Consider the following 18,777-nt stretch of genomic DNA (forward strand, 5'->3'; position numbering starts at 1 on the left):
CTAGCAGTTCAAAAGCACGTCAAAGTGCAAGTAGATAAATAGGTACCGTTCCAAGCGGGAAGGTAAACGGCGTTTCCGTGTGCTGCTCTGGTTCGCCAGAAGTGGCTTTGTCATGCTGGCCATATGACCTGGAAGCTGTACGCGGCTTCCCTCGGCCAATAACGCGAGATGAGCGCCGCAACCCCAGAGTCGGTCACGACTGGACCTAATGGTCAGGGGTCCCTTTATACTTTCCTATCCAACGCTTAGAAGACCAGCTCTTAACCATTTTTATTAGCTTGTTCATAGAGCCTCAAAGCTATCCATAGATTCATTCAACAAATAATGTATCATGAATAAACACATAACACTTCATGCCTCTGAAGTGTTTATGCAGATCTTTACATGTAAATAGCAAACACCAACATGTTACTTTTGCCTCCAGCTACAAAGCTATCAGTGTTGAATAAAAATCAATGTAATGCTTTGTTTTTTAAAACAAACAAACAGGGTAAGCAAGAAATACTGCCCCTTAGATAAGGCTATCTGCTACATTGGAGTAGGGTATTATAAAAGATAGTATGGATCTTTCTGCCACAAATTTTAGTATCAAAAGAATACATTATTTCCCCTCTATGTCTAAAGATAAAGCAGCTTATTTAGGGTACTTGTGCAGATTATGCATAAGCAGGGGCTATGCATAAGTCCCATTGAGTTCCATAAGACTTACTCCCAGGTAAATGTGAATAGGATTGATCCTAAAATTGATCTTAAACAGTTACAAGAACGCAATGTTTTATTGAATTCAGAGAGACTTGCTTCTGGATAATCATGTTTAGGATCACATTCTAAATATGCAGCAGATTTGTTGAGATTCTCCTAAGTAAAAACATTTAAATGTTTTATGATCAATAAAGAGCCAAGGCATCTTTCAACAATACACAAGCTAATATTCCAACAAAGAACAATAAAAATTCTTGGAAAATCTTTTACAGCAAATCAGTGTATGAAATAAAATACTACGAAGTTGTATTGAAGGAACTCCCTATACAGAAAGCCAATTTGATCGGAGTTTGCCTCAGTGCAAGGAGTTAACAGCCCACTGGGAAGCTGTGAAGATGATCTTGGACCTCTGCAGTTGGGAAGGGTAGAGCATTTGAGTCTAATGTGATGCCCTTCAGGCATTGTTATACTCCAACTCCCATCATTCCTGGTCAACTTGGCCAGTGGTCATGGATGATAGAAAATGAGGTGCAGCTAGGCAGGCTCTACAGTTCCAAAGTTCCCAGTAAAATTTCCATGTGTGGTGGAAAACTAGAACATGTAAGTATGGGGTGACCAGCTATTTAGACAGGAGGATGGAAAGTGTAATAGTGTTCTCTTTACTCATGGGATGCATGTGCATAACTAGGCCAAAGAATTCAACACAAGTAGGCTCAGATTTTAAAGAAGTTTCATTTAACATAACAGAGGGGCAACCAGCAAAAGCCCAATCCTCTGACTTGCTATGGCAGCAGAGCTGCTAGAATCTTATGTATAATTTTCTAACAATGTCACGATAAATAAATTCAAATTTACATGTGACAAATCCAAGTGCCACTGAAAACAATAGATTTACTTCCAGGTTTTAGATTAAGGTATTAACATTGTAATAACTTAAAACACCACATCAGCTTTATTGCACTGAATTATTTTCGCTGTAAAAAAGCTATTCATTGTCAGTGTGTTCTCAATTCCTTGCCCACCTCTGAAGAGTACGGCACCAGCGTCCATTTAAGAATCTGTCTCAAGTGTCAATTTGCTTAGCACCATGTACAATGGCTCTTGAAAATCCATCATAGCTGTCTGCTCCAAGAAGCAGTTTGAGAATAATGTTAACTTCACCCTTTTTCATAGAAAGAGAGAGATTTCTACATCAGGTAAGCACAAAGCGAGCAGATGCAGCAAGCTAGTTGGTTGCATTCTATACCTGTGGTGTAGATCATCTTAGCCTGGTTGGATCACTTTCAGAAATAACTTCCAATACAGTCTCATAATCAGCATATTCTCTTAGGGACTTTATCATTTCATCTAGCAGTTCCTCCCCCAACATGAACCTTTCAATGTCATGGACTGATCTGCTTATTCTGTGATCAGTAACACGATCCTGGGGGAAGTTGTAGGTTCTGATTTTCTCCGACCTTCCTCTGGACCCAGTCTAATCAGAAAAAGAAAAATTTGATCAGGTTTTTTTTAAAAAAAATACACCTAATCCTTTACAGAGTTAACATAACCAAAAAGACCCATAAGATAAGCCCTCACCCTGAATAGCTTACACACTAAATTGCTTGAGCAAAATAAATACATGAAGTGTAACAGGAAAGGCTTATACCGTATTTTTCTTTTTCCTCCTAAAAAGGTAAGGGGAAATGTCTGTGTGTCTTATGGAGTGAATGTGTGGTCCCTGGCAGCGACGGAGCTGGGGACTTTGGTTCCTGGAGTGGCAGGGGTGTGGCGTGCCACTCATGCGAGCGTCCTAATGGCAGCGCCCGTGCGAGGGGGTGAGGAGCAGCGAGGCGGGGGAAGAGGGCTTTAGAACACTCTTTAGAGCAGGGGTCAGCAAACTTTTTCAGCAGGGGGCCAGTCCACTGTCCCTTAGACCTTGTGGGGGGCCGGACTATATTTTGAAAAAAAATATGAACAAATTCCGATGCCCCACAAATAACCCAGAGATGCATTTTAAACAAATGGACACATTCTACTCATGTAAAAACATTAGACAGGCCCCACAAATAATCCAGAGATGCATATTAAATAAAAGGACACATTCTACAGATGTAAAAACATGCTGATTCCCGGATTGTCCGCGGGCTGGATTTAGAAGGCGATTGGGCCGCATCCGGCCCCCGGGCCTTAGTTTGGGGACCCTGCTTTAGAGTTCCCTCCGTCTGAGAGGCTCTGTGACTTTAATGAGAGCAGCCAGAAGCCAGCGCGGAGGGATATCTTTCTCCCTCGCCAGCTCTGTATTTTTTTTTCTTGCTTTCCTCCTCTAAAAACTAGGTGCGCCTTATGGTCAGGTATGTCTTATGGAGCGAAAAATATGGTAGATCTCTCCATTATGCTTACACCTAAAAAGCACCTACTGTAAGTAGGAGAAACAGAACATGTGTGCTGCATCTCTTACACTTTCTGCTTCTGACAAATTGAGGCTTCACTTCTCTCAGCCAGCCAAACTTTTAAAGGGAACAGGAAGGAGAGCAGATGCAGCCCAGGAGGTGCCTTGGGCTCTCACGAGGCACCTTACCAGAATATGAAGAAAACAAGCAACGTAACTGGGTTATTGTGCCATGAACAAGAGCTCAGATACATGCATCGATTGGATTGAAAACATAATAGATACACAAATGTATGGCATGAAGAGTTAACAAGGAAAGCACTACAGGAAACTTACTTTTCCTGCACAAATACATCACCTACTATACCACACCTCCTCTGCCCAAGGTGCTACCAGAAGAACTGTGAGGGCAGTTTCCTCGCCTTCTGAGCATAGCTAGAAAAGTTGGGGTGCACACAGGGCTACACTTAAGGATATTAACAGATCTGCTGGTAAGCTTTATGCTCACTTTATTTTATTTTAAGTGAGGTGTTAATTATTAAATTACTCTACTTCACTGTGCTGTTTTAAGAAACCTATTTTTTCTCCACCACACAATGCCTATTAAAATTCCAAGCTTCACGCTGTAGATTTCTTCTTTGTGCCCTCCAGCCCAATTATATCATCGGCTCATGCCTTCTCGCCATGTTTGATGTACGTATTTGTCCCAGTAGAACTTACTCAAGTTTCCGGGCACTGATGAAAAGTAAATTAAACATTACCTGAATCTTTCTAGCAGTTTCTGTTTTTCTAGTCTCTTCTTCAAGTTTGATACTGTATAGCTTGGCACGAAGGATCTGCATAGCCCTTTCTTTATTTTTTATTTGAGATCTTTGCTGCTGACACTCAGACACAACACCTGCAGCAGCAATAAAAAATAAATGCCAGTCAAAAACAACAAAGAGTGTGAAGGAAAGGATGAAGGGCAACTTTCAAGGAGCACAGTGAGATCTGAGAAGCAATTAATTTAAGTTACACAACTGCTAGTTTCTGAACTCAGGGCTTGGGAAAGTATATGCTACTGTAATGGCAGCAGTGTGGAGCCTGGTGATTACCAAGATAGCAAAACTTTGCTAGGCAAGCAACACAGAAAGCATAAGCTTCAGTGGGAACAGCACTGTTCCTAGGGCCCTTCATCCCAGACTACGCTGACAAGAACTGAAATCCAAAAGGATCTGGATGCCCAAAGGTTAGTCAACCCTACACTAGAAGCAGGAAGTCTGGTAGGCATTTAGCCCAAACAGAAAAAACAAACACATTGCTATGCTATGTTACAATTAAAGCAGAAAAGAGGTAAGGCGCTGAGGACTGGAAAAGAGAAATATAGGAAAAGCTAAATATTAAGTAGATTTGTAAGAAAGGAAGGACCTTGCTGTGATTATGCTTTATTAAAGGTAAAGCGACCCCTGACCATTAGGTCCAGTCATGACCGACTTTGGGGTTGCGGCACTCATCTCCCGTTATTGGCTGAGGGAGCCGGTGTACAGCTTCCAGGTCATGTGGCCAGCATGACAAAGCCGCTTCTGGCGAACCAGAGCAGCACACGGAAACACCGTTTACCTTCCCGCTGTAGCGGTACCTATTTATCTACTTGCACTTTGACATGCTTTTGAACTGCTAGGTTGGCAGGAGCTGTCACAGGGATTCGAACCGCCAACCTTCTGATTGGCAAACCCTAGGCTCTAAACTTTAACCCACAGCGCCACCCGCGTCCCTTATGCTTTATTACTGGTAGGTTATTCAAAAGGTACACTGTTGCAAATAACATCAGAAGAGGTGAAATGTGGAAACAAACCCTTTGCACTGTTAACTGTAACTAATTCCCGCTTACTCCAGGAATTCAAATACAATCTGCAGAATTCACACTTATGGTTGGTAAAAACTGCAATTCAAAGTGAAAATTCATGTAGAGTCCACTGATAATCTATTTTTTTAAAAGCAATGATTAAGGTATCACTGTATTCACAGGTTAATGCCACATGTATTACTTGTACATGCAAAAGTCTTGAATATGAATAGAACAATTATGTATTTGTGGATGTGTTAGTCACCCAAATACACTTGTCAGAGAAGCAGTGCTGGTGGCAAACCTAGGTTTCCTGACATGTATATATGAAGTTGCCTTACAATGAGTGTCACTCAGTCAGTGGACGCAACACCTCCCCATTCCATGAATCTCCCTGGCACAAAGCTAACTTGCTCAAGGTCGATTTTTTTAAACACCTTAGGGTGTTCTCGGAGCTTTCTCTAGGGTTGTGATTACTGGTGGGTAATGCAAAGTCAAGACTAGCCTCTTGCTTCTCTACATTATGCTGCATGGGTTGGTCGGCAGGTGGCTTCTTCCATAGATCAGCGTCTCAGGGCCAAACACGTTAATCTAGCAGTGGTAATGTGTGCAGGCTTTTTGTGAACTCTGCATTATGCATGCAATTTGCTTCCCTCTGGCGGCTTGTCCAGTTCTCATTTTTAAGGGCATTTGCTGCCTATATCCATGCTTTTTCCACTGTCTCCCTCACACACACCACTTGCTTCCCATCTCCACACTATTAGCTACTTCCTGCCCACCTCTCCGTTTCCTCAGGTTCTTGTGTCCTCCTGTTTCCTCCACTTCACCCCGTGCTCAGGTTATTGGTTTATTTTCCAGCCACCAGCCCTCTGTGTCTTGGCCCCTCACTTCCAGTTAATTCCACCCCACCATTTCTACCAGTCTTCTATCCTGTCTGCAGCTTCCTAGCACCTGTGTATTATGTCCTTGGCAGGCACAGAGGTCTGCAGCCACTCGAAGCTGGCCCAACAATGGCAGTAAGAAGGGGACAGCAACCCCTGACACTGAATGAGACCACTGACGCTGACTGGCAACAGTATCCATACTGACTCCTGGAATCTTCTGCCTACATAGAATTTGTACTGTTACTAAGCCATGCTCCCCACCTCCCACCCCACACTGTTGGTGTAAATCATAATATACAGAAAGAGATTTCACCAAGGTGGGAAGAAAGCTGTAATGTACCTGTGGGAATATGGACTATTCGTACAGCGCTTTCAGTTTTATTTACATGCTGACCACCAGCTCCACTGGCTCGTTTAGTTTCAATACGCAAGTCTTTAGGATTAATTGTCAAATTTATCTGCAATGTGAAAGAGACACACTCAACTTACACTTTGTAAATGAACAGCAGATAATTCAATTTACAAATCATTCTTATTTAAAATGACAAAGCAAGTTTTTCACTGACACCTGGGGCACCCACCACGCTTTAAAACACTCTTCCGAAACAATAAGCTGCCTTCTGCAGAGAACTATGTTTGGATTTGATATCCCTATGTAACTATGCAGACCACCTAGAGCTCCTTGGTGTAAAAGTGGGTTATAAATGAAATAATAAAGTAATTAAATAAATAATTATTCTGAGCATAGTAACTATACATAAAAGAGCGTATCTGAAAGCAGAATACAGTGGTACCTCGCAAGACGAATGCTTCGCGCAACGAAAAACTCGCAAGAATTTTTCTATGGCCGTGCTTCGCAAGACGAATAGGGACGCATTGAAGTCCCTTGCGCTCGCTGCCCTTGCTGACGTGCTCGCCCTTGGGGATCCGTTGCCGGCCCGGGATTGGCTCCCTCAGTGCCGCTGCCGCGCGCTTTCTCCCGCTCGCCCTCGGGCCGGCCCAGGATCGGCCCCCTCAGCGCCGCCGCCGCTCGCTTTCTCCCGCTCGCCTCACACTCTCACTTTTGGCCGCTGCTTCCCGCTGATCAGCTGAGAAGTGGGTACAGTACTGAGCGTTTGCGAGTGTGTGTGTGTGTGTGTGTGTGGAGGCAAGACGAATAGGAACGCATTAATTAAATTTCAATGCATTCCTATGGGAAACCGTGCCCCGCAAGACAAAATTTTCCCAATACGAAACGACTTGTGGAACGAATTAATTTAGTCTTGCGAGGTACCACTGTATTTGAGCACCTAATTAGAATCAGAATTGTAGTGTTGAAAAGGGACCTTAGCGTCATCTAGTCCTGCAACTCTGCAACTGTATCATACCTCATCTGGCTGTGGTAAAATTGCTACAGTCATTGTGCTGGTGTGAATGCGTCCTTGCTTTTCTGTCTTGGGCACTCTCTGGACACGATGTACACCCCCTTCAAACTTCATTTGTTTATATGTGTTGAGGCCTCCTATAACAGCAGATGCATGTCTCAAACCACCTTCAAGAAAAATAAAAATGTACTGTAACTGTATAGCACAATCCATTTGGAAAAGTTCACTGAAGGATTTATTTTGTGACTGATGATTTTAAGCTTACAACCAGAGTTTGTATTTTGTTCTTAATTTTTGCCCCGTTCGTAGAAAGTTTATAAATAACCGGATATACTGATAACAAACTTGTGTGTTATTGAGTTAAAGGCAGAAGTAGAAAAATTCATCAGCATAAAGAACCTAAGGCGCCCACCACCCACCCCACGTCACCCTCAAATAAAGCCAAACCATTAAGGAACATGAACAGCAGCCAAAAAATGCTGAGCGTCTGTTGGAGTAGTAAAGGCAGAAAACCAGGAGGAGAAGAAGGGGAATGGAACATCCTGAAAGAAGACAGAGCTGGCTGGAACACCAAACAGGAGCATTCCACACTGCAGTATTTTGTTGGGGGTCTCACTCATGTATATTATTGCTTTTACACTGGTTAAGTTCAGACAGTAATCTCTGATCTTATTAACCAGACATATGTTCATGCCCATGGTTTGTGCCTTTGCCTGCACATGCAGCCCCTTAACACCACAACAATCAAACCAGGAAGTTTCCAATTAATCACACTATTCTGCCTCCAACACTCTTCCAGTCCATATCTTTGGTAGCCAACCTATGAAAATTCTCATTAATTCATATAATATTCCTAGAAACTAATTGGATGCAATTTCTTCAGCAGAGTATTCTAAGAGGGTTACTGAAGGCAGCTTCACACAGTGTTTGTATGCTATTTTCATATTACTTATGTGGCTGTCATACACAAGAGTGCATGCATCTTTAAACGCTAGGTGCATACTGGGCAAACCTCTACAATATCAGGTTTCCTAGACGTATTTGCTGGATTTCAATGTTACATAACCACTCATACTCCAACACTCATATTTAGCAGCAGAAAAAATAAGATGTCCCCTACAGCAATGTAATGTGTGGGGTGACACCAGTATATGCACTGGTTACTTACCTATGTCACTGGCAGCATATTCCAGAACTTCAAAATCCCACTTTTTATATGTAGCATACTGTTGATACATATCAAACATCTCTGCTGTGAATAGCATTGCTTCCTGCCCTCCAACTCCAGCAGTCACTTCCATGATGAGATCACTTCTATCTGTTTCTTCTGAAGGAATCAAAAGCAATACAATCTGTAACGAAAAAGGGATGCCTTTCTACCCAAATAAAATCTTCAGCCAACAGTATCCTATCACATACCTTGCTGGAACACATGCAATAAGAACAATAATGCCCTCCCACTAGAGGTCAAAGAGAACAACAATTACCAGACCTTTAGAAGGCATCTCAAGGCCTGTTTAGGGAAGCTTTTAATGTTTGATGGATTTCTGTATTTTAGAATTTCTGTTTTGTTGGAAGCCGCCCAGAGTGGCTGGGGGAACCCGGCCAGATGGGCGGGGTATAAATAAATAATAATAATAATAATTATTATTATTATCAATATAATATTTATACAGTTGTACCTTGGTTCTCGAACAGAATGTGTCCCAGAAATATGTTCGACTCCTGAAACCATTCGAAAACCAAGGCGCGACTTCCGATTGGCTGCAAGAGCCAGAAGGACATTCGGCTTCTGAAAATCGTTAGAAAACCGGAACACTCACTTCTTGTTTTCTATCGTTCGGGAGCCGAAACGTACCAGTTCCAGGCATTCAGCAACCAAGGTATGACTATATGAAAATAATATTGCATATTATATTCCACTCTGGAATTGTTCTCACAATGAAAAGCAATGTTTTAAATAAAATATAAAAAAGGAAACAATGTACCTGGTGTTTCAATTCTGCTATCTCTTCCTGACAGGAAACAGCTTCTTTTTCCGCCAGCTTCCGCAAATCTTCATGTTCATCTAGAATACAGCTATTGTTAGCAAATAATGCCGATAACGATAATACAACAACTAAAATACCCAGCCCCGTACAAGAATTTCAATGCACTAAATGCAGGTACTAAAAGCGTTACATCACGGCGAGATGGGATGGTCCCTGCAGGAGAAAGCCAAGCTCGGGAAGACTCGCCTCTCTCCCTCTGGTGCAGGCAGGTCGCAAGCTGTGGCAGCCACCACTAAAGGCGGCTGCGGAGCCACAGATCTGCGGCTTAGGGCAACGAGCGCCAAGCGGGCTCTGGCTACGGAGCCTCACCTTCCTGCGCCAGGCACTCCGTGTCGCGCAGCTCCTGCTCCTTCTCCCGCAGGAGGCGAATCCGCGCTGCCAGGTCCGGCCAGGAAGCCCCGCGAAGCAGCCCCTGCTCATGCTGCTCCAGGAAGCGCTGCAGGGCCGGCAGCTCGAACAGCTCGCGCAAGCCAGCCTGGCTGCTGACGGAGCGTCGAGGCGCCTTCGCCTCCCACCGCCCCGGCAGGAGGGCAAGGGCAAGCGGCGAAGAAGACGAGGCGCGTGACCTCCATCTCCTCCGCTGCTGCTGCCACCGCCACAACACACTGCGCGCGACACTCCGCCACATGCCGACGGGAAACCACGCCCTCCCTTGCCCGGAAAGATTCCGCTTCCGGTCACGAGGCCGGCAACTTCCGGAAACAAATGAACCGGCTCCGCGTCCACCAAAGAGTTAAAACAAAAGTGGTCAGTACGGACCGCCCTCACTTCGGGGTCACATTTGGACGTCGTTCTCTGCCGGGTAGGAACCGCGTTGGCAAATCACGGAAGCGCTTCATTCCCGAATCTCTTTAAGCGTGTTGGACCATGGCCAGGGAATACCCAGGTTCCAGTCCACACATTACACGCACACACCGGATACGAGGCTCACTGAGTGGGCTTCTGCAGTCACTCAGCCGAGCCTACATCGCAGGGTTGTTGTGAGGATAAGGTAGGAGTGGGAATTGCAAGAGCCGCGCGTGCTGCCCTGATCTCTACGGAGAAAAGGCGGGAGATATATGGGAGATAATAATGCGTGGGCTTCTTTTGCTGGCACGGGTTGTCAAGTGTTCAATCGGGCACTGTTGTGCAGGGCTTGCGTTGCTACGGTAGTTCCCATTCACTGCAACGGCAGCAAAATCCGGGAAAAAACGAAAAGATGCGACCATAGCTGCCAAGTTATCCCTTTTTTACAGGGATTTTCCCTTATGCTGAATAGGCTTCCTCGCGAGAAAAGGGAAAACTTGGCAGCTATGGATGCGACTCCCGACGCGAGGGATGTCAAACTTTATATAGAAATGAAACATTAGAGAGAGGTAACCCAATTAGAATTGTTGCCTCCCAGTTTGTGGGGTTCTGGCTGGGCAATTAATTGAAAGGCGCTGGGATGATTGACAAAAACAGGTATTTGTTTACCTGTGTTGGTTGTCAATTTTTCCATTATTATTTTTTGAACCACCAGTTTAACGGCATACTAGATTTGCACAAAACAGCAGCTTAAAAAATAAAGTGTGTGTTGCACCACAGCTAACCAAGGAGCACCTCTCAACAGAAGTAGAAGTAAACATGAGGGTAGCCAGAAGGGTGCAGCTGCCCCCCCCATCAAGTAAGTAAGTAAGTAAGTACTGTAAGTAAATTTATTTAACTAACTAACGGACCAACCATGTTGCAGATAGCTCGGTTCTGCCCCCTAACATAAAGCCTGCCCCCGTAACATAAACCCTAGCTACGGCCAGTGCTTTTTTCCTAGAAATGAGGTGCCAGGACTCACCATGAAGTTGTTGCAGTATGTACCACACTTTTCAACAACACAAAGAAATGACGGCACTACGTACCCTTGAGTACCCCTGAAAAGCACTGGCTATGCCCATAGAACTAAACTATATTGTTTTTGTGCTGGGGATTGTAGTGGCATGCACAAATGCTTCAGCTGAATAAGTACTACCGTTAATGCTGCCTTGTGAATGACCAGTGTGCTTATTTTACATACATTTAACCTTTATGTAGTTGTCAACATCTGGGTTTTCGTATTTGATTTTTCTATGATATTGTTTAGATTTTTCTTTCTACACCTTCATGTGTATAAATACCTAACAACTAAGGGATAACACTTCATGCATGCATCTGATGAACTCTAGTCAGTGAAAGTTTATGTCATGAGGTTAGATTCAGACTTGCCCTTCTGCAAACTGAACATCTCCTTCTGTGGGTGGAAGGACCAAGATCTGGAGAGGAGGCATACTGGGAAAAGGTGGTGGTGGTGGGGTTTCCCACCAATTTCCACCTTTACTTCCTCCTGAAGCCCCAAGCCCCATCTCCACCCCTTCTTTAGTCAGGGTGCCCTGTGAGCAGAGTTCCAATGGATTTTGCAGATCCGGCTCTATGCTGTTCCCTAACATAGCAATTGTTTACCCAGAAGAAATAGTTAATATACTTGAGCCCTGTATATGAACTCCTATATTGCTGTGTGACTCAAAATACAACAGTATATTCTAAAATGAGTCCCTTTTCTAACTCATTGCACTGATCTGCTCTTGGGGTCAAACAGATCCTGGTTAAGTCAGAGATGGAAAAAAACCTGATGTATTAGACAATGACTCCCATTTAAAGTGTAAAATATAAAATTTTATTAATAATTATTGTTCATAGTACAGGGGTACAAGTATACAGAGAGAGTGCCTGTGGTCTGTAATCACTCTCCCCCAGTGTTCATTCCTATGGGGTCTCACTCATTTTCCCCTTCAACTCAAAATCTCTCAGAAGTGTGAATACAAAAAACAGCAACAGTACTGTACTGAATTATTAACATGTCTTGTACATTACCTGCTGCATCAGCAAGTGTTGTTAAGAATTTTACTAGTTGTAGACGCTTTAGATCCCAAGACCTTGGATATTCCTCCCGCATTCCTCAATTCACTTTAATTGGGACACATCAGAAACCATATAAAAAGTATAGGAAAGGGGAGATCAAACGGTACAAAACAATGAATCCTCTTCCAGAGAATAAATGAAGAACGATGTGGGCAGCATGTGTGATGGGGTGGGTGGGTTACAGTATAGATCTTAACTTCCAGGATCTGATTGTACTCCTAGAGCGGCACTTTTCCGCCTCCTTCCTGTTGCAGCACTCTGAGCCCCTGAAAAGACACTCTTTTAGGTTGGGGATTCTCCAGAATGGCACAGGAAATGGCAAGGGGGCTAGCATGTTAATGGAGAACTAGTGAACTAGTGAAATTAAGGACACCCCCCCCACTGGTTTGAGTAAGCAGAAGCACCTTCTGCTAATACAACAGCATCTATGGATTCAGGTTTATGCCCCCAAATGCCTAGGAGGGTTAAGTTGCTGTCATAAGCCACAGTCCACGGAGCACCCTTACTTATAAACATTCAGTAAAAAGATTACAGTTGGAATAAGAAATATCAACAGCACTTAGATGAATGAGAGACATTTGTGGGCTTTTGCATGACCACAGTGTATAGATAATTTATTCACAGTCATTTTTAAATAAAAAGTTTCATATTTATTTCATATATGTGTGGCCTCATGAAAATCCAAAATCCAGGAAGTAAATACAGTTAAAATCTATTTTCGCCTGCAAGTAATAAGTATAGGTAGGCGTTTGTGTGTTTGTTTGTTTGTTTTAAAGTTATTGTATAGCGCATGCACAATATGGTAATCTTTTTAGAAGTTTAATCATTGGCTGCTCACATTTTGCAAATATACTGAGAGCAATGAGATTATGTTACCGTCTAAAACATTGCCAGTACTACATCAGTTTCATAAAACAGATTGAGGTATGCAAAATTGGCACAAATAAACTCTGGCTGTTTTTGCAGTCACAGGTTTTTGACACCAACAACCTGCATGGTTCTTTTAATTAAAAAAATGGCAAAAGGCATACATAGCCTATGCATTTAAAATATATATCCACTCCTAGAAAGAACATTTGGAGTGTTGTATGGTTAGTCTACTGACCCCTTAAGAATAAGGACATAGACTGAAATGTTAACACAGTCTCATTGCAATAACACACTAACCAATTTATGAAAAGTTTGTTTAAATGCTATACATTCCCCGCCCCCCGCCCCCACATACAGATACTATGAAATCCTATGCTAGAATTCAGGGTGGTGTTTCTGGCCCTTATAGTTAGTTTTCATTAAGTTTCCTCAGAAGATATATTCTGTCAAACTGACAACTCGCCTACTGTATTAAAAGTATCTTATAAAGATAGCTTCTGATTAACAGGTCACCATCAAATAGTAATGTTCATCAAAATATGAAGTCTAAATATTGAAAGTTGTATACATGCAGTATTCTCTAATTACATAGTACCTAGTTGTGTGCACCAGAGATAATTGTGTTTCAAACACTGTAACAAACCTGAATTCACACCATATAAATATATACAGAAAGGTTGCTATATATTCAGAGTACCATAGTAAATATGACGTTAACTGTGGTGCTCTTGATATGCAAAGCCACAGTTAAATCAATTCTGGTTAGGAAAAAAACACGTATCTTACATTTATTTCATTCACAATGAGAATTTCACAGTAGGAGGAGGCATTTCTCTGTCAGGTCCACTCCCCTTGCCCATTCCCACCCCCCTTTAGGAAAAAAGATCTGTCTTTGTAAACATCTTCAAAGGTATTATTCTATCAATATATCTTTAAAATTTATTCATAATGGTAAATAACTAACCAACATGAATAAAATATATCATAACACAATAACACTTTTCAGACAAAACAGATATTTATTAAAAGAATGTCCTTTATAAATAATTCATATTGCATTTTAAACTACAGTTTCATAAACAACAATATTTAAAAGTGCTGATTATGGTAGGATAGTCAGCAACGCCAGTGTAAACAGACCTTTTATGTTTTCTGCTTTGCAGAATTTCCTCTTATTTATTTATTTATTTATTTATTCTCTCTCCTCTTTTTTTTAAACCCCCATTTTGTCAAACACTACCACAGTTATCCAAAGAGTTGCATAGGGAATAAAGAATAGCCCTTTAAAGTCATTATCTCCTGAATTCTATATAAATTACAAAAAAACCCAAATGAGCTTAAGAAACAGCTAAATTGCCTGCAGCTCCCTCCCTCCCCACCTAAAAGTTCTACAGATTTCAAGTAAAATAATAAGCAAAAATTCCCCACGTCTGCCCTTTGACATGTGTTCAATAAATTAAAAATGAAGAGGTAGCAAAGGAAGGAAGGAAGGAAGGAAGGAAGGAAGGAAGGAAGGAAGGAAGGAAGGAAGGAAGGAAGGAAGGAAGGAAGAAAGAAAGAAAGAAAGAAAGAAAGAAAGAAAGAAAGAAAGAAAGAAAGAAAGAAAGAAAGAACCTTTTGGAAACATATGAATGGCCCAATCACCAGCAAAAAGGGATTTAGGAAGGGGGTATTTAGGGTACTCTGATATTCTGCTGGCATGGATAAAACGACTTCTGGTGCAGATGTTTAGGACTGGGGTGGGACTATCCAGCTCTGAAAGTTATTCTGCACCAACCAATACCTACTCCGGCAGAGAGTCCTTTTGGCCACTGCAATGGAGCTTCTGAGGACATCCTATTCAGCACAGCCCTGGGTCAAAAGCCACCTAAAGATGGGAGGGGGGCTGCGCCTCAACATGCTTGGTGGCCCTTCAGAGAGGTTGCCCTTCAGGAATAGCCTGCAAACAAGAGGCCAACATCTGAGAACCAAAGTCTACTCAGTTAACACCACAGTGAAGTTTATTTTAAACGAGGGCCAACCATGTCAACTGGCTGACATTAAGGGAGAAGAGTCAGGTTTTAGGTGGTCAAACAAAACAAAACAAAACAAAACAAAAAAACTCTTCGAAACTCTATGGCCTGCTTTTTAAAAAGTTCCTCAAACGAAATATGTCAACACTCACCACTGGTTTGAACAGCTGTGAAAAATGTGTGGTGTTTTCTTTCAATTTTTAGATTAGATATTTATTCGCAATGTCCAAGCACATATTTAAATCAGGAAACCACATTAAGCAGCTACCTACAAAACTAAACTAGCAGCAAAGGGAGTGTGTATATTCCCCCCCAGGAATCTCGACCATCACACAAGAGCCCCATTACTCACTGCCTGAGCTCACATGCAATCCAGAGGGGCTTGTGCAAAAAGATGGCCCAAGTAAACTTAAGGTGGTCGAACTACTTTGTTCCCTCTTTCATTCTAGTGCTTAAAGGAAGTTTTTTAATTTAAACGAAGAACAAAGATAATAGAACACCCACTGATCTCATTCTTGGGCCACTTTTTATTTTTAAAAATTAATATTTATTTAAATCTCTGTAAACTTTTTCTACTCCACAACAAATCCTTCAAAATTAGGCTGGTCAGAAGATAGTCTTCTTCAGCCTTTTTTATTTTTTAAAAAAACACAATTTGGTTTCAGTTTCTGGAAAAACACACAAATATTCCATTTCATATGATAGCACTTTTTAGAAAAAAATAACTGACAGACAAATAGTAGTCCTCAGTGTGGACTGAAATGCTACATCTAGGCATTTTTCCCTTAAAAAATTAAACTTTTTAATTAAAAAAAGAGTAAATTATCAACCATGGTTGTGTGTATGCATTATTATTTTTTGTTTTCTGGGTTTTTGTTTCATTTTGCTGAATTACATACCATTACACAGCAGCGTGAGATAACTGGATAGCCAGTCTTTAATAAATCTGTTACATTATCCGGCATCTGAAATGTACATTGATTATCTGTTCTTATAACAATTAAAAACAATGTCAGCGCATATACTACGTAACCCCAACATGGATCCCTTCATGTAATTGTGCTTTGTTTATGTTTATTTTTTTGACATTTTGAACTCTGCAATGAAAATGCCACAATTATGGCAGTCAACAAGAGGAATCCCTTGTTTTGAATTTTTAAATTAATGATAAATAACACACACATGCTCCATCGTACACAGAAAGCTTGTCTGTCTTCCATAGCAATGGATTTTCCTCCACAGAGCGCTTGGAATAACATTGCTACACTTCAGGACTAGTTTCTGACAGTGTTCGCGTATGTTGTTTAAAAATGCAAGTTGCTTTTTGGCCTGCTCTGAGGATTCCTGTGTGTACTGTAAGACCATATTGCACAAAATGTTATTAAATATCGATATAATTTATGTTGTTGGATTAAATATTGCAACAACAAAGTGGTAAATGAAGCAGTTTTTGCTTTGCACATGCTGTGTGAGGGTACACAAGGAAATACTTCATAAAACGACACGCATGTCATTGCAATCTCAACTGCAGCTGTGAAAAGTGTGTGAAACGAGTGGTTATTTAGCAAATCTACTCATTCCCCCTTGCAAACTCAAGCATGAAGGACCTTGGTAAAATGTAGACAAAGACCATTGTGTGTATTTGTTTTCTTCACAGTAGCCTGAGTAGCGCTAAACTGTCGTTCTCCAGGAACTCAGTTCCAGATGTTAGTAAACTACTAAGGTGAAGACAGATGGAATACAAAAAGAGAGCTCGTAGCATGTCTCTCGGCTGTGGGGTGAACCTGGCTTCCTCTCAGCCTCACGAGTGAAAAGACAGGCGTAGACATGCCAGCAAAGTAAACCCTGGCTCACCTGTCAGTCTTGCTTCCCCCGACTTCATTTAATGGATGAGCCATCCACCTTTTCTCTCTCTCTTTAAAAAAAGCATGGCATGAACATCCATGCCTTCAATCTGCTCATTTGTCACCTTATTCATTGAAAAAGGAAACGCTTCTTAAAGTGCAAAACTGCTCCAGCTATTGCGGGGGAGGTTTTTCGGGGTGGGGGGGTGGGTGGGCTCTGCAAATCAGCACCGTGCACAGCCAGACTCTGCTTCAAAGGTGCAGAACTGGTTCCTCCCCCCCCCTTCCCCCAAGAGGTTGACCCGGGAGAAGAAAGGTACGTTTTGGATTGAATGCAGGAAGGATGCTTCCAGAGCAGCCCCGCCACTCTAAAAATGCTTCTTCTGTCTTCATCCTAACAGTATCCCCACCCCACCCCACCCCACCCCAAAAGCTAAATCAAGATTTCAGCCCCCCTCAAATAGACCTAAGTTTCAGAAGTAGAGCCCACAGTACTTTCGACAAGAGACTTATAAATCTGAGAGTTCAAAAACCTTGGGAAAGAGTCTCTGTGCATTAACGTATAGATCTGAAGTTGAGCGTCTTCGTACATATGCGGATTTGGATCCAACAAATTTCTGTTGATCACTTCTCGCACCCGTGAGTCTAGACTAACCTAAAGAGAAGAGGAAGAGAAGTTGATCAAACCCTCACTCAAGAAAGGTATACAGATCTCACTTTAAGGCTTACTCCATCACCGTTGCGCCCAACGGGATCTTGCCTACATGGAAGGATTGTCATAAACCCTTTGACATCTTTATCAGTTGTATGATTGATATGAAATATACTGTGTTTCTTTAAATCAGTGCAAATGAAAATGGAATTATTACAAACCTATGCATTTTTGCCTGAACTACTGAGTCCTTGGCCTGGGTGGAAAAGCACAGACATGGGACCATTTCAGTTATTTATCTATCTGTTCCATACATTGTTTGTCAGTCCAGTTTGGTTGCAAAGCAAGCCCGACCCTCTGCCTGGGAGGCGTTCCCAGGACTCTCTCCATTGTCAGGCATAACGCACGCTTTGCACTGGCACTTGGCACTTCAAATTGTTAGAGAGCATTACAGCAAAGAGTTTATCAATTCTGGCATGGTGTGAAGGGGCTGAGGGTGCTTTCCACAAGTAACGACTCCCGACAGCATCTGTATATTTACAGTGTTTTATTATACAGATATGTACAAGGCAGAGCTAAAGTTCTCATTTCCTTTCAGTCAGTCTCAGATCCTGGAAGTGGCGTCCTGCGGGAACGCCTCCAGCACATTAGTTTCGGAGCTCCTAGTCTCCTCCTCTCTTCTCTATGTTGCTGATCCCTGCGTTGTTGAGGAGACGGGGCTACCACTTCCCCCTCGCCTCCTGAGCTACTCAGGCGTTGCTCATGCTCTCTATAGAGTATGAGACCCCTTCCTCTACAAGACTCCGTGCTTGCCTGTCGCTACTGTATGATGTCGCAGGACTGCCCTGGTGCTGCTCAGAACTCTCAGCATCCCGGAGCCCCTGCGCCTCTCCGCTGGGCTCTCTGCTGACCCTTGGTGTCCCTGACACATGGGTAGGCAAGCTAAGGCCCGGGGGCCGGATCTGGCCCAATCACCTTCTAAATCCGGCCCGCGGATGGTCCGGGAATCAGCGTGTTTTTACATTAGAATGTGTCCTTTTATTTAAAATGCATCTCTGGGTTATTTGTGGGGCATAGGAATTCGTTCTTTTTTTTCTTTCCCAAAATATAGTCCGGCCCCATACAAGGTCTGAGGGACAGTGGACCAGCTCCCTGCTGGAAAAGTTTGCTGACCCCTGAATTATGGCGTCTTTACCCACCAATTGTGAAGGAGTTTACTTCATGCTTTCTAACCTAAAGGCAACTGCAAGCCTTTATGGCAGGGGTTTGGAACTTTTCCCTTTGTTTTTGTA

The 18,777-nt window shown here is 42.5% G+C and overlaps 2 protein-coding genes and 1 long non-coding RNA gene across 8 annotated transcripts in view; 1 reads left to right on the forward strand and 2 right to left on the reverse strand.

The window, feature by feature from the left end:
- Window positions 1-603: 603 nt before the first annotated feature.
- MTRF1L (mitochondrial translation release factor 1 like) lies at window positions 604-9,838 on the reverse strand. 4 transcript variants are annotated; one of them, XM_035108698.2, is made up of 7 exons: window positions 9,507-9,838; window positions 9,135-9,214; window positions 8,315-8,498; window positions 7,150-7,313; window positions 6,123-6,240; window positions 3,835-3,971; window positions 604-2,176 (listed from the first exon to the last, which is right to left on the reverse strand). In XM_035108698.2, the coding sequence occupies exons 1-7, from the start codon at window positions 9,823-9,825 to the stop codon at window positions 1,961-1,963; spliced, it is 1,218 nt and encodes a 405-aa protein (XP_034964589.2). In that variant the 5' UTR covers window positions 9,826-9,838; the 3' UTR covers window positions 604-1,960. The 4 variants fall into 4 exon arrangements, with proteins under 4 accessions (XP_034964589.2, XP_034964590.1, XP_060128750.1 ...); XM_035108699.2 differs by having other exon boundaries at window positions 618-2,176; window positions 8,315-8,473; window positions 9,507-9,551; XM_060272767.1 differs by lacking the exon at window positions 9,507-9,838 and adding an exon at window positions 8,970-9,035 and having other exon boundaries at window positions 618-2,176; window positions 8,315-8,473.
- Window positions 9,839-9,921: 83 nt separating this feature from the next.
- The window catches only part of LOC118081990 (uncharacterized), a 35,665-nt gene continuing 26,809 nt past the window's right edge, over window positions 9,922-18,777 (forward strand). The window contains exons 1-2 of the long non-coding RNA XR_004692158.2: window positions 9,922-10,188; window positions 10,764-10,842. This is a non-coding gene — a long non-coding RNA (uncharacterized LOC118081990). The remainder of the gene's footprint in view (window positions 10,189-10,763; window positions 10,843-18,777) is intronic.
- RGS17 (regulator of G protein signaling 17) overlaps window positions 17,266-18,777 on the reverse strand; it is a 61,430-nt gene continuing 59,918 nt past the window's right edge. For all 3 annotated transcript variants that reach the window (XM_035108693.2, XM_035108694.2, XM_035108695.1), the window contains one exon: window positions 17,266-17,488. In XM_035108693.2, the coding sequence (XP_034964584.1) occupies window positions 17,300-17,488 (189 nt within the window). In that variant the 3' untranslated portion in view covers window positions 17,266-17,299. The remainder of the gene's footprint in view (window positions 17,489-18,777) is intronic.

Source organism: Zootoca vivipara, chromosome 3 (genome assembly GCF_963506605.1).
Source record: "Zootoca vivipara chromosome 3, rZooViv1.1, whole genome shotgun sequence".
Lineage (NCBI taxonomy): Eukaryota > Metazoa > Chordata > Lepidosauria > Squamata > Lacertidae > Zootoca > Zootoca vivipara.

What these genes read in the sequence shown, in the direction of transcription:
- MTRF1L (XM_035108698.2), bottom strand. Translation starts at nt 9,825, where the DNA reads ATGTGGCGGAGTGTCGCGCGCAGTGTGTTGTGGCGGTGGCAGCAGCAG. An exon ending in ATATGCTGCCAGTGACATAG is followed by an intron (nt 7,314 to 8,314) that starts GTAAGTAACCAG and finishes TTTTTCTTGAAG; the next exon opens with GTGGTTTGAGACATGCATCT. An exon ending in AAACTGCTAGAAAGATTCAG is followed by an intron (nt 2,177 to 3,834) that starts GTAATGTTTAAT and finishes TTTTCTGATTAG; the next exon opens with ACTGGGTCCAGAGGAAGGTC.